The 14,334-nt window shown below is 62.3% G+C and overlaps 1 protein-coding gene across 1 annotated transcript in view; it reads left to right on the forward strand.

Moving 5' to 3' along the window:
- Positions 1-14,334, forward strand: part of LOC117643382 (octopamine receptor Oamb) — a 63,944-nt gene that overhangs the window by 44,705 nt on the left and 4,905 nt on the right. Inside the window, exons 4-9 of the mRNA XM_034382240.1 lie at positions 1,834-2,001; positions 2,086-2,345; positions 4,809-5,041; positions 5,396-5,571; positions 12,245-12,439; positions 12,521-12,684. Coding sequence (XP_034238131.1) covers positions 1,834-2,001; positions 2,086-2,345; positions 4,809-5,041; positions 5,396-5,571; positions 12,245-12,439; positions 12,521-12,684 — 1,196 coding nt within the window. The remainder of the gene's footprint in view (positions 1-1,833; positions 2,002-2,085; positions 2,346-4,808; positions 5,042-5,395; positions 5,572-12,244; positions 12,440-12,520; positions 12,685-14,334) is intronic.

Here is a 14,334-nt window from a genome sequence, read left to right on the forward strand (position 1 = left end):
ATATAGCACCGCCTTTGGTGGGCCGGGCCGGGCTTTCATCGCAGGTGTGGGTAATGAAACAAGTGATTTCCCCCAGGGTGCGCTGCTGCGGAGCCTGCGGAGCCTGGCGGAAGGGGAGGGGGATGCGGGTCGTGTTGTCGAGTGCTGCAGCGCGCACTGCAGAGCCTCTGCGGGGATCAGGACCACTGCGCTCCAAGCTGCCGCGGTGGGGGCCAAGGAGTGCAGCGGAGGGGAAGGACGCGTTGGAACTGAACGTGTTAAGCAACGTGTCTGAGGCTGGCCTAAGGCTGGCCTAAGGCTGGCAAGCCTGCATGCTGCCTGAATAATGAAACGCTGCACCTCGCTAGGCTGCCAGCCCCGCCAGCCCCGCCAGCCCCGCCAGCCCCGCCAGCCTCGGATGAAAACTATAATCCGCGCGCTTCGGCCGGCATGGCGGAACGGCGCGGCAGACTGATTCCGAACAATGCGACGCCTCTCTCTCTCGCACCCACACGGGACGCCCCGCGAGTGCGAGAGAGACAGGGACCTCCCGCTCGGAATGAGCCTGCCGGCGGGGCGGGGTCGCATACTTAACGAGATCATGTTAATGGGCCCCGGAATCTGCAGAGTCGCCAAGAGAGTCACTGCGAAAAGTAAGCGGGGCAGCGAGGGGGCGCCATGCGGCCATGCGGCGCTGTGCCTCACAGTGGGCCAGCCTCGCTCTCGAACGAAACCGCGAGAAGGAGCGGCACGCAAGGGATTCAGCTCTCGCTTCCCGTGTCGATTATCTCGAAAACCGTGCGTGTGATGATATAGCCATCTGAATCGTTGAACTAAATTTCCGATTTTTGCCGGCGCTTGTAACGCTGAACATTCGCAAGATGTTCCGTTATTTTCCCTGCGCCTTCCCTTGAATGCCTACAGGCCTGGGGCCAGCACGGTCTAATGGAGCACGTAGGACAAGGCGGCACGGCAGGGAGGGCAGGGCGGGCTTACTGAACGCACCCGCGATGCTGTGCGGGGTGCCTCTTTTCACGGCGCTAGCCCCGCCCCCTCCCCCTCTCGCTGCAGAACGGATAAACCAATAAAGGAGGCGCCACGCTCGTGGTGTAAAAGAGGATAAAAAAATAAAGTTATCGCAGTGCAATTCCCTCTGTTCTCCATTTTCAATTGCTTCAAAGCAGAACGAGCGAGTTCGAGTCGAGGGACCTCCTCTAAAGGCGACCAACGTCCCGCTGCCTTCTTCTTGTCCCCCTTTCTTCCTCTCGAAGGCCGCGGTACACGCGGGTGGAAATCATTTGCGAAACAAGCCCTGGGATAACCCGACCGAAATCGTCCCGCCAAGTGGCCCGCATAAACAAGCAGCAGCTCCGTCTGGCCGCGCTATTCTTGAGTGATTTCCCTGTCGGCAGTCCGTGCGTGAATAATTCGCGTCCGGGCGGCCGAGGGCGGGGGCGGGTCCAATCCCCCATTTCCCTGACTGTTCTCCGAGGTGCATCTCCGGGGCCGGGGCGGGCCGGGGCAGCGGGCCTCAGGGCCAGGCTCGGGGCAGACGACGGGCACGCGGACACGCACAGCCGTCACGTGGGCGTGAACGACGCCGCCGTCCCTGACACGTCCCTGACACGTCTCTGACACGCGGCGCCGCGAGTCGGCTCGGCAGCGCGACGCACCTCCTGACGGCCTGCCCGGGCCTGCCACGCACGACGCGGTCCTCTCCGCGTATTTCCCATGCGGCCAGGTGGGCCCTGCCTTGCGCCTGCCGCGGCCATCGCCGCATGGCCGCCAGCATGGACGTCCGGGATGAATTTCTCATCCCGGTTCGACGCCGTGGCTTTGTTGCCCTGCCCGCAGGCGGTGCGCAGGTGCGTGGCCGAGGCGTCGGAGGCCTGCCGACCACACTCCTGGGGTCGCCGGGGCTGTCCCGGTCCACGCCGCGGCCCGCCACCACCGAGGCCGCCATCATCCTGGACGCCACCAACGAGACGGACCTGGACGTCACGCTCGCCGCCACCACCGCAGGTTCGAATCCCAGGGCTCGTCTTTTTTTTTCCAAACTCAGGGTTTGTTTGTAACTTTATCGTTTGTTTTGTTTTGTTTTTTCAGAGTGGCCCATGGCGCTGCGGGAACTGGCCGCCCTGCAGGCCGACGCCGACGGCCCGGAGGGCGTGGGGGGCTCCCGCGGGGGGTCTTGGTCGCGCTCCGAGAGCCGCAGCCGGTGCCCGTGGGTGTGCGAGCTCACCAACGACACGGGCTACGTCTTGTACTCGGCCTTCGGCTCCTTCTTCATCCCCATGTTCGTGATGCTCTTCTTCTACTGGCGCATCTACCGCGCCGCGGTGCAGACCACCCGCGCCATCAACCAGGTGAGGCCCTTCCCTCCCTCCGCGGTCGCCGTCGGCACGGCTCGCGTTGCGGCTTCGCGGCGTCGCAGCCGACGGCAACGCCGCGACCGCGGGATCGAAACCCACCGCCGGCGGACTTCATTTGTTATTTTTTTTGCATGTGTTGTTTCGTTTTGTCGTCACCGCGATGCTTCATTAGGGACACTGATGAGTTCGACCGCCTCGCGCTTATTATGTTTCCGCTGCTCCTTTTTCGACGGCGGCAGTGCAGCGCAATTAAACACAGGCCGCCGAGGAGGGCGAGGAGGGCCCGGGGATTAGAGTCGCCGGGCGGGAAGGCCGTTTAACGCAGACAAACGGGCGCGAGTACGACAAGGCAGCCATGAGGCAGCCATGAGGCAGCCATAAGGCGCACCCGCCGAGTGGCGAAGCCTCGGCTGAAGCTAGGCTGAAGCGCCATTTGACTTCGCCGAAAGTCCGACTTTAGGAGTCCATATCTCGTGAACGGTGAGCAAGACGGCCTTTGAGTATGGAACATTATATTTACAATATCAAATTTTACACCTGAGTGATCCTCTGCGGAAAACTCGTAGCACTCACCGTTAACGAGTTACGGACACCTGAAGTTTGCGTCATGGTTGGTTGGCCGGGCTGCGGCAAGGCGATTGCCCCAATCATGGAGGCCGCCCGAAGTGCGCTGTCCCGCCAAGTCAGCAAACCTTCAAACCGGCGGCCGTGCGGCCCGCCCGGCGCGGCGATCTACAATAAGGCGCAAATAAGGCGCTCATGAATATGAATCCCAATATCGATCTGGCGCGCGATGGCGCTGACACCGCACTGCGCGGCACTGCGCGCCGGCCCCGCCCTGAATAACAAATTTACCCGCGCGTCCTGACAGCGCGGCGGCCTGTAGTCTTTTGTCGGCCATAACATTTTTCCGCCGCCACCGATATCGGCGCGGAGGTGGAGGACTTGGCCATGGCTCGGCGTGTCGCGGCCGGGCCAGGTGACGCGAAGTAGCCGAAGTGTGTTGCTCTATAGAGCAAGCCGAAACTGCCCCGCGGCGAAAACGACGCGCGATCCAATACGCCACTCCTGACGATGACGCTATCATGTTGTTGTGAGAAGGTAAGGGAGAGTGGGGTAATTCCGGACGCTTTTTTTCTTTTTGGTCTTTGAGCTTGAATATGCTTCTTGGGTTAAATGTTATGACAGGAGAGTAAAGTATGGACCTTTACCTTCAAAACGGTATACATGAAAGCCAAATCTCAGCAACGGTTAGGGAGATATAGGCGCCTAACAAAAGCCCTGCACGTGTCCGGAATTGCCCCAGGCTGGGGTAATTCCGGACGACCTATGGGGCAATGCCGGACGACCTTAAAATTTGACACTACTCGAGCTTACTTTCGCTTGGTTTGATGTGAGGCATGCCCCTAGAAGGCGTTTAAGGACATTTGCTGCGAAGTGAAGTGTTTGATTATTACTCAAAGCATATTATAAGGAATAATTTCTATCAAAACCCCTAAATTGACAACACTGTCTTGAGTAAAGCTCTTAAACATAGCTGCAATGCTATTTTTCGTTCTTTCTTTATCCTTCTTAACGGTGGGGATGCATGTCCACAATTTTGAACCCACTACCTTAACATTATGCGGGAAATTGAAGAAAATAACCCTTATTGTCCGGATTTACCCCACAGGTAGTGAAAACCTTTGATGTTCAACTGTAAGAAAACGGCGAGCCATACGAGCACTCCCGAAACGCCAAAGTAAAGTCCAATGACCATTAAATATGATAAAATTTTAGTCATGGGACTGAACTTGACGGTAAGGTACGATAAGTACATGGAAATACGAGGGAAAGATGCAGCTTTTGCCTTTTTTTGATGGTACTCAAATTTCGGGAAGCGACCACAGGCAAACGGTTTGACCTCCTACTTTAGCGATTTGGAATTCTCCTTTTAAACTGATTATCTTCCTCTGTTAGGCGGGCTTTTGAGTTATCTTCATTCAAACCCAGTGAAAATCGAAGTGTCCGGAATTACCCCGTGTCCGGAATTACCCCACTCTCCCTTACCCAAGGCCGCCACACCACTCCGAGCTCGGCGACGGTGGCGAAAGGCCGGCGTTGTTGTCGCCAATTCCGGGAAGAGGCCCTGAGTACGACGACAACCCCCGCAGCGCTCCGCAGCGCAGTGGGCCGGGAGACCGGAGGAGGCGGTCAAAGTCCCAGACGGGTTTTGAGCTCCAGAGTCGCTGAACAGGACTCGAACCGATCGTGTGACCCCACCAATAGACTCCTCATTCGGAGAGCAATCCATTGGTGGGGTCACACGATCGGTTCGAGTCCTGCTTAGCGACTCTGGAGCTCAAAGCGCGTCTAGAGTTTTGGCCGCCACACCGGCCTCTGGCCCACTGTGCGCAGCGCTCCGCAGCCATTGGACGCCGTCAGCCTGACACCGCCGCCGCTCTTCCTTGTCCTCAGGGCTTCCGCACGACCAAGGGTTCCAGGAAGTTCGGCAACCGGTTCGACGAGCAGCGCCTCACGCTCCGCATCCACCGCGGCCGCGGCTCCGTGCGTCACGGCGACCGTCACGGCGACCGGGGCCACGGCGGCGCGCAGCACTCCACGCCCTCCACGGCCACCACCACGGCCGCGTCCAGCGCAGCCAACTCGCTGAGCGGCTCGCCCGGCGGCAAGTCCATCGACAGCCTCAGGTGAGCGGCCACAGTGTGCTCGACGGCCACTTCGATGCGCGCGGAGCGGGGCCGAAAAAAGGCCGCGATGTGAGAGCGGGGGGGAGGGGAGGGGGAAGGGGTTGCGCCATTAGGGAAGCGTCATGCATCGTTAGGACGAGGCGGGGGGAGGGGGGCGATTGGGGTAATCACCTCCAGCCGCAAACAGCATCAACCCCTCCCCGCCGCCAGGCCGCCACTTCGCTCATGAGGGCGCCAGCCATTTCACGCCCCTAATCTCCACTCAGTGGCAAAAATTCCCGCCATCGCGGCCTCGCCCAGCGCAGCACCGGTGCAGCAACCCCCAACGCTGATCGGGGACTTGTTGGCCTGCAGGGTGCAGCGGCGCGCGTCCATCCGGCGCAGCGTGGAGCGCAGCCGCACCTTCGAGAAGATCAAGATCAGCGTGAGCTACCCCAGCAGCGAGGCCATCAGCAGCCACCAGCTGGAGCAGCCGGACGCGGCCAACGCCGCGCAGCCCCACAACAACAACGGCAGCGCCACGCAGCACGGTGAGTGGCTTTCCTTTCTCGCTCACACACTGCTCGACGCGGCTCTCCGCAGCGACCGAGTATTTAATGGCGGGAACACCGAGGCCCAGTCGGCCGGCCGCCCTGATCACAATTTATCCTTACTACCCTTGCGGTGGAGGGGCGCCGCGCCGCTTGGCGCTTCCCGGTCGCTGAGGACGTCGTCAGGGCGCCGCGGCCCTCTCTCTGTCTCTCTCTCTCTCTCTCTCTCTCTCTCTCTCTCTCTCTCTCTCTCTCTCTCTCTCTCTCTCTCTCTCTCTCTCTCTCTCTCTCTCTCTCTCTCTCTCTCTCTCTCTCTCTCTCGCACTGGCAGGGCGTGCTGATGAGGTGCGAGAGGGACAGAGCGACGAAGCTGCGTCGCGGAGTCAGCCTGCGGCCGCCACACCTGCGGTCGGTCCTGGGGGCGCGTCGGCTGCGTCGGCAGCGTCGCCGGCGTCGCTGGCAGCGTCACGGCCTCTGGGGGCTTACGCCAAACAATCGCGTGTTTTGCGCGTCCCGCCGCCGCGCCGCCCCCGTTTTATTCATCGCGCCGCTCCGTTTTTCTTCCTAGTGTCCCTCTGTGCCGGCCCGCCCCGCCCGGCCCAACGAAGGGTAATCCCGTAAAGCCACCCGCCGGGATTTCTGCGCGGTTTGTGTCCGCAGCGCGCGCTGTGTACGCCTTTTTTTTTGAGCCCAGCGCGCGAGAGCCCCCCGCGGCCTGGCCGCCTGGCCGCCTCGCAGTACAGCGGCGTCAAACTGCGCGGGCTTGGCTTGCTTCGCTAGCTGGGCTTGCTTCGCGAGCTGCGGGCTTTAGTGGCGGCAAGCTCAAAGCGCCACAGGCCGCCCGGGCTGCCCGGAGGGAGGCAGGCCGGGCCACCTCGCCGGCATTATCGCGACTTATCAGTGCGACTCGCTGCTCATTTTTCGTGCCCGGCTCGGCTCGGCTCGGCTCATCGTAGCCAGTCCGCGCCTAAACGTATAAACCACCACCGCACAAAACTTTTTGAATAATTGCGCGGCTCTCGCGTTGCCTCGCGCTGTCTGCCTGCGACGCCGTGCCGCGGCGTGGAGCAGCCAGCCAGATAGGCAGCCCGCCGGGCAGGCAGCCAGGCAGCCAGCCGGCAGGCGGCAGCAACAACAGGCGTCATGTCGTGAGGGGCTGAGAGCTGAGGGTGGATCCATTCATGCGGGGAACGACACCGCCATGCTAGCGCGACGCGTCGACAAGACCCTGCCCGAGACTTTTCATTTTTCCCCTCTTTTTCTCCACCTCGTGCTTCTTCACAACGGAGAACGGGGACGAAGCGCCTCGCGCGACTTTTTGAAACGTTCATTTCGTTGAATTCGACTTTGAGGCGTCTCGACTCCAGGTTTGACGACGACCGCCCCCTGCCGGTGCGGCTGCCTTCCCCCTTTCCCCGGGCCTGTGTGTCATTGTCATTATAATCCCCCTCTCCCGCCTAGGCGCGCCTTCGCGAGGCGGCTAGAAATAAATCGGTCGGTTCGCCCCTTTTTGCGGAGCGCGGAGCGCCCAAAATTCCAACCTGGCGGCAATTTGCGAGGTTTGCTCTGCCTTTTAATCACTTGGCGAGACTCTTGGCGCCGGAGGGGAGGGGGCCGAGAGGGGTGACCCTGAACGATGCGACTTTGGCGATCGGTCTCCCAGAGACTCGCAGAGACGCGCGCGCCGCCGCGACTTTCAAAGCTGCTTCAGCCCGACTCCGCGACGAGACTCCGCGACTCGGGGCCACGAGGCCCACCAACGCCGTGCGCCGCCGCCGAGACAGTCGAGGTCGAGGGGGAGGGCGGGGGGAGTCCCGCGAGTCCCCGCGCCGCCCTCGGGGGCAGGCCGCGGAGGCCGAGGGCGTCGCGTGGCGTCGCGTAGCGTCGCGTAGCGTCGCGTAGCGTCGCGGTGTGTTGACTCGCGCTGCCCTTCGGTGCCTTCGGTGCCTTGGGCTTCCTCCCCCGCGCCCTCATGACGGTCGTCGCCTCGACCGTCGCCTCGGCCGTCGCAACAGCGGGGCGGCGAGACTCAAATATCGTTAACCCTGAGTAAACTGGGGCCCGGCTGGCGGGCTGGCCGGCCTCGGCGACGAGCTGGTGGGTGAGGTCCCGGACCGTCCCGGACCGTCCCGGACGGAACGGACCGGCAACTTTTTCTCGCGGAAATGAAGGAGGCGGTCGGGTGGGCGGAGGGAGGAGGCCTTCCGCCTCCTCGGGGGCGGCGCGGGGCGGCGCGGGGCTTGTACTTGCAGATGATTGTGTGTACCGCGCGTAATAGTCAGTGAACACGGCCCGCGGTAACCAAGGAGGCCCGCGCCGGCTTTTTATGTATATTTACATTGCCCCCGCACGCCGCCCCTCTTCCCCCGGCCCAATCCCACCGTTGTTGTCCTCTTCCCACGCCACTCCGCTTCCGTTTCGCGTGTTCTTTTTCACTCCGCGTATTATTTTCCCCTATTCCGTTCTTTTTTTTCCTTTATCATCTCGACTGACAGACGGAAGTGGGGACGTGCTCATCGCAGTGGATGAGGCGGGCAGACAGCCAAGCAGGGCGGGGCGGGGCGGGGCGGGGCGGGGCGCGGTGGTGTGCGGCCAGGGAGCGTGCGGCGGGCAGAGCCAGCAGGCAGCCAGCAGGCAGGGCTCCGACCCAGCCCAGCCAAGCCCAGCCAGTCTGAAGGAAATCAGTATTCAGCCCTTTGGGCCGTAAATTGAAACTTTTCATCGAGACAATGTCCCTTGTCTTTGTTCGCCTCGACTGGCGTGACGGCAACCTCCTCCCCCCACCCCTCTCCTCCTCCTCCGCGTTTTGCTCACACCGTCATCACCCTTCTTCATCATCAACCTCCCCATTGTCCCGCCGTGTCTCTCCCCACCATCGGCCAGCTCGTCCAACGCCAACACTCGCCGACACCCAAATTTATACCCCCCGGTTGAACCGTGCCTCCGCTGCCTCCGCCTAGGTGCGGCGCCCCACTCTGGGAGAGAAGGCCCTCCATGGTGACTTTCGAATGAGGCTCAGGGCCCAGTTCTCTCTGGGATCCACGCTCGACGAGCCCACCGTCAGAAATCGCTCTCCGAAACGCCAACTGTGGGGACAGTGTCAGTAAATGCAAGCACCATTTTTTCTCAACAACTTTTTTTTTTCGAGGGATGACCGGTCCAGTGTCGCCGTCGTGGCAGCCGCAGCCTCCCTGCAGATGAGGCTCTCCCTCCCGGGCCTCGACCGGCCCCCGCCCTATCAGTGACGTCACCCAAGTTTTGAGTTATCGACAGTGACTTCGACATACTGATGTCAATTCAACTGACTTGGGAAGTCAGCTTATTTCTGACTGTCGGAACAGAGAACACGAAAGTCCCCCCCCCCCTCAGCCCCGCGGGAGGCGAGCGACTCACACCTACGAATGGCCTGGAGGGGCTGGAGGGGCTGGAGGGGCAGCGATAGCGAATAGGAGCGGTCTCTTTCATTAGTCACAATCTCGCATAAACTCTGCCAAAAAAGGTGAATTCCCCTTTTTTTTTCTAAAAGAAATGAGAAGATAATTATTTGAAGGATGATTTACGCGCCCCGATGTAAGCAAGCCGCGCATTATTTTCCGCTACTTTGGCGTGCTGGGATAATTAAGCGCTTCCAAAAGCCAGGGCGGCCAGGCAGGCAGCCAGCCAGGCAGCCAGCCAGGCAGCCAGCCAGGCAGCCAGCCAGGCAGCCAGCCAGGCAGCCAGCCAGGCAGCCAGCCAGGCAGCCAGCAGGCAGCCAGCCAGGCAGCCAGCCAGGCAGCCAGCCAGGCAGCCAGCCAGGCAGCCAGCCAGGCAGCCAGCCAGGCAGCCAGCCAGGCGCCAGCCGGAGCCAGCAGGCAGCCAGCCAGGCAGCCAGCCAGGCAGCCAGCCAGGCAGCCAGCCAGGCAGCCAGCCAGGCAGCCAGCCAGGCAGCCAGCCAGGCAGCCAGCCAGGCAGCCAGCCAGGCAGCCAGCCAGGCAGCCAGCCAGGCAGCCAGCCAGGCAGCCAGGCAGGCAGCCAGCCAGGCAGCCAGCCAGGCAGCCAGGCAGGCAGCCAGGCAGCCAGGCAGGCAGCCAGCCAGGCAGGCAGCCAGCCAGGCAGCCAGCCAGGCAGCCAGGCAGGCAGCCAGGCAGCCAGCCGACGGGACGACACTCCCTGCCGTCGGCGGGGCTGCGTTGCGTGCTGCGGGCAGTCGGCCTGTCTCTCTCGCACTCACGGGACGCCCCACGAGCGCGAGGGAGAGGAGAGACTGACCGCCCGGAAACTCGGCGGCGTCTCCGTCTCGCACGGCCCGGCGTTCATTGGGCTAATTCCTAAAGCGCGACCGCTCCTGACTTGCAAACTCGGGGCCGTGCCGTGCCGTGCCGTGCCGCGCCGCGTGACCACCGACTGCTACGCGTGGCTACGCGGCCCGCTAGCCGGAATATTTAAAGGATGAGAAATAAAGGTGGCGGAATGGCGAAGCTGTGCAAACCGCGGCCAGCTCACGACGTAGTGCGGTTCGGCCGCCAAACTTGGGCGACAAATCGAGTTACCGGTGTAGGCGGAGCGGCCCAAAATAATTATCTCTCGCTCATCGAATTAGCCGGCGCCGCTGATTGGCTCAAGGACTTGGAGGAAGAAGAAGAAGAAGAAGTGGGTGATGGCGGCGCTGCAGGTGCTGACCGCGGAGACGGCGGCGTGGCGACGGCCTCGAACGGCGTCATGGGAACAGGGAACACGGACGGGCTCATTAAGTGCCCCCGTCTGAACCTAATCTGGTGGGGTTAAACAAACAAGACTTTGAGACGCCGGGTGGGGGTGGTGCTGGCAGTGTGAGAGAGAGAGAGAGAGACGATAAATCAAGGCGTGGGCGTGGCGAGGCGTGGCGTGGCTGGCGGCTGCGGAGGCCTGCGTCGAGGCTTAGCTCGCCAGTCGAGGCCGTGACTGCGGACTGAGGCATGCGCCTAGGCCGAGACTCGTACACGGCAAGCCCGCCAGGCCCGCTGGGCCCGCTAGCGACAGCTGTGATTGCGGTATAGACTATTCAAACCGGGCCGCGCTAGGCGGGGAATCTCGGGGAGTCGTGTTCTCGCGGAAGCGAACGCCGCGAAGCGCGCTGCGCTGCATTAAGCCCCCCGCCCCGCGCCGCCCCGCCCTCCCGGCGCGCAGTTAGTGTGAAAAACTGTCCCGTTATGCGAAAACTTGCGTTCGGCTGGCGCGCTGGCGCGGTACGCGGCGCCATGCGCGGCTGAGCATGGAACATGGCGCAACGGCACGCTGTCTGGAGAGGCGGGGGCAAGGCGGGGGGCAAAGGGAGAGAAGAGGAATTGAGAGATTGAAATTTTATTCCTCCGGGATCCGCGTGCACAATGCACAAAGGCCGGTTAGAGATTCGACGTCCGCTTCGGAGCGAAAAGGGGGAAAGAGGGGCGTGACAGTGTCGGGGGAGGGGAGGGGGAGAGGGAGGGGGGTTGATGCGATGCAATCCAAGGTGCCGACAGCCCGATGGAGGCGTTGATTAAACCGATCGGAGTGCCGCGCGCCGCGGGCCTCGCCCCCTCCACGCCCCTCCGCGCCGCCGGGCGCAGTTTGTTTGAGCGGGACAGAGCGCCGCACAGACTCAAACCGTTGGAGCCGTTTGGAGCGCACCGAGGCCATGCAAGGCCGGGCTAGGCCACGCGAATGACGCGCACGCCAAAGGATGCCCGGGACGACCCACAGAGGCACGGGCACCAGCAGCAGCGGCACCAGCCGATTCCGTGGGAGTTTGCCAATTTCTGGGAACCTGTCGAACGACTCAGCAGATTCACCGTTGCTCTGCCTCTCCGAATGGGTGCGAGAGGGACCCGCTCTTTTGCATCACGCGGCTGCTGCGTTCCCCTGCAAAGTCTATTGCCGGCAAGGCAAATCAGCATACAGCTGTGGCACCGTGTCACCGTGGGAGGGGGCGACCCGCCCACGCACGCCCCCACGCAAACTCACACACTCACACGCCTCCTCCCACGCGAGCCCCCCGCCTGGCGTCATGCTGGCCTAGCTGCATTTCCGCCTGCCCGTCACTGAAATCGCTAAAAACAGGTCGCGCTGCGCACCCCGACAGAGTCGGACAGAGTACAGGGTGGCTTCGGTGATGACAAGCCAGCGCCCTGTCGGTCTCGCTCCGAACGGCGCGGCTCGGTCGCCCCGTCTCTCTCGCACCCCCGCTCTGTGGGTGCGAGAGAGACCGCCGCTCGGAGGCAGCCTGCGGGGCGGGGCGCTCGAATCACGGCCGATTCATCGCGGAGCCGCGCGGAGCGTATGCGCGCCATGACCCGTACTTTGCGCTCGGCAGTCACTCTGTCTCTCTCGCACCCCCACGGAACGCCCCGCGAGTGCGAGAGAGACGAGCGACTCTCCGCGGGATGGCTGTGCAGTGTGGGTAGTAGTCGGCGAGGCACGGTGAAGCGCCTGGCAATGGCGGGCGGGCCGTGCCGCGCGACACCCGCGCGCGCTGGGTTGCCTACCCTCTCGATCACAGGGGCTCTCGTTCAGAGCTCGCTTCACTCGCGCGCCAGTGTAGCGTGTCCTCACGTCGGTGGGGCGGGTGAGGGTCGCGCCACCCGCGGAATGGTTTCTCTGTGGACTTAGGCCCACCGCCGCCACGCCGCCGCCAAGCTTAGGGCGACTGGTGCACTAACTGAGTCTCTGTGCCTTACAGGCCCGCTGTCGTCTCCCAGCGCCAGTAAGAAGTCGTCCTTCTCATCGGCCTCGTCGCCGACGGGGCTCGCCAGCGGGGTGTTCGCCGCCAACGGGGCCTCGCCGTCGACCGTCACCATGGTGGCCACCCCCATGGGCAGCACCATCCACCGGCCGGGCTCCTGCCACCTCAAAGTGTCCAACGCCCGGAACCTATGTGAGTGCCCATGCCATGTCCAAAAAGCTCTCCTGTTTCTTTCCAAAAAAAATGACTGAATTTTTTGTTTTGGCCTCCCAGTCCGCAGGCGGCGCTCCTCCACCGAGTCTGAGTGCACGCGGGACAGCGCGGAGAACCACCTGGAGCTGCGCGAGTTCCGCGACCTGACGCCGTCGCCCACCTTCGAGGAGCAGAACAAGCCCAAGCTCATCTCCAAGATGGGCAAGCGGAACATCAAGGCTCAGGTACGTTGCAGCAGACACGGCGCGGGGAGGCTCAGGCCGAATCCGCGCGACGCCGCGCTCGACGCCAGGCCGACGCCAGGCCCGACGCCAGGACTCCCTCATCTCGGCACCGTGTTCGGTTTACCCCGAGCCAGATCCGAGCCAGATCCGAGCCAGATCAGGGAACTAAATTGGACCGAATCCGCGGCTCGGCTCGGAGTGCGGAGTGTGCGTCCCAGCACGCTGATGCCGGGCGGGACTTCCCCGTCGGTCTGTCTCCCTTCCACCCTCAGGGACTGCCTCCACGAGTGCGAGAGAGAGGGGCCTCCCCCCGGAAAGCAGTCTGCAGGGCCGGGGCTGGCTCAGGGGGGAAAGGTGCAAGAACTTGCTCACCCGAGCGGCGTGCTGGCAGGGCCGGCGTGCGCCAACAGCCCAATGTGTGCCAAAAACAGAAAAAGAGAGAGAAGGAAACGAACTGCCCGCCCCGCCCCGTGCGCACTGGAAAGAGAGTAACCTCGGCCTGCCCCTTTTTCCTCTCCGGTGGAAAGTATTTTTTTTTCTCGCATTTTCTTAAATTCATCCCGGCCTTCCCTTCTTTTTGCGACTCCAAACATTCCAAGTAAATATAAATTCAAGGAAACTCTTCCCTGGGTCCTTCCCTTCCGAGCTGTTCACAGCAACAACAACAGCAACAACAACAACAACAACAACAACAACAACGGAGCCACGCCGCGCGTTATTGGGTGGCAAGCCATTCATTTGTCGACAGTGTCGCGTGCGCGCGGCGGCGCCATGGCGCCATCAAGTCGAGTGCGTTCGTGTGTAAACGTTTAAACGCACGCTTGTGCGTTTTCCCGCGCGCTCGCTTTTAAAACGGCGCGCCGAATGAGCCAGCGGCGTGGGGGGCGAAGCGGGCGGGAGGGGGAGCATTCATCCTTGCCCCCGTAATCCGGCCCTGTCATGGTAACCTGTAACGCCCTCCTCCTCCCCCCTCCCCTCTCGCCCAGCCTGTGCCCCGCGTGCGATAACCAACCCTTACTCGCAGCCGTCCTGACGGGGATGATGTACTGGCTTCTAATCCCCCTTCCCCCTCCCCCCCCCGGCTTGCCCGACTCGACACCCCATCCCGGCAGAAACAGGCGCGTCGAGAGCGGCGCTCTGGTGACGCCGCAGTCCACAGCGCTGCTTGTCGCGCCGAGGAGAGATATAATTTTGCTGTTGTTGTTGTTGTTGTTGTTGTTGTTGTTGTTACGGTAATTTTAATTTTAATTTTCAGTGAGGCGCGCACGGTGAATGGCTCGTCTCGCCGACGGCCTTGTTGTCGTCGGGCGGGATCGCGCGGGAGGGTTGCTGCTGCACCTCGCCAGGGCGAGGGGGGGGGGTAAAAGTCGAAATTAAACGGCAGGAAGTGCCCGGCCGGCAGACGCGGCATTTTTATTTCGCGTTCTGTTCAAAAAGGCGGAACGGTCGCGGCTGGGTGACAGCGTGACAGCGACCCACATGCCGAGACGGCCGGAGCGGGCCTGCAGGGGGTGGGTGCGGAGTCGGCGGGGAAAACAAGGGTAGAAACCTTGCAAAAAAAAAAATTTATTCCCTCCTCTTTCTATTTCGCTGTACTGGACTGGCCGACCCTGCAAGCTAGGCGGTCGAGCCCTTCCAGGCAAACCGCAT

Source organism: Thrips palmi, unplaced genomic scaffold, assembly GCF_012932325.1.
Source record: "Thrips palmi isolate BJ-2018 unplaced genomic scaffold, TpBJ-2018v1 HiC_scaffold_1, whole genome shotgun sequence".
NCBI classification, from domain to species: domain Eukaryota; kingdom Metazoa; phylum Arthropoda; class Insecta; order Thysanoptera; family Thripidae; genus Thrips; species Thrips palmi.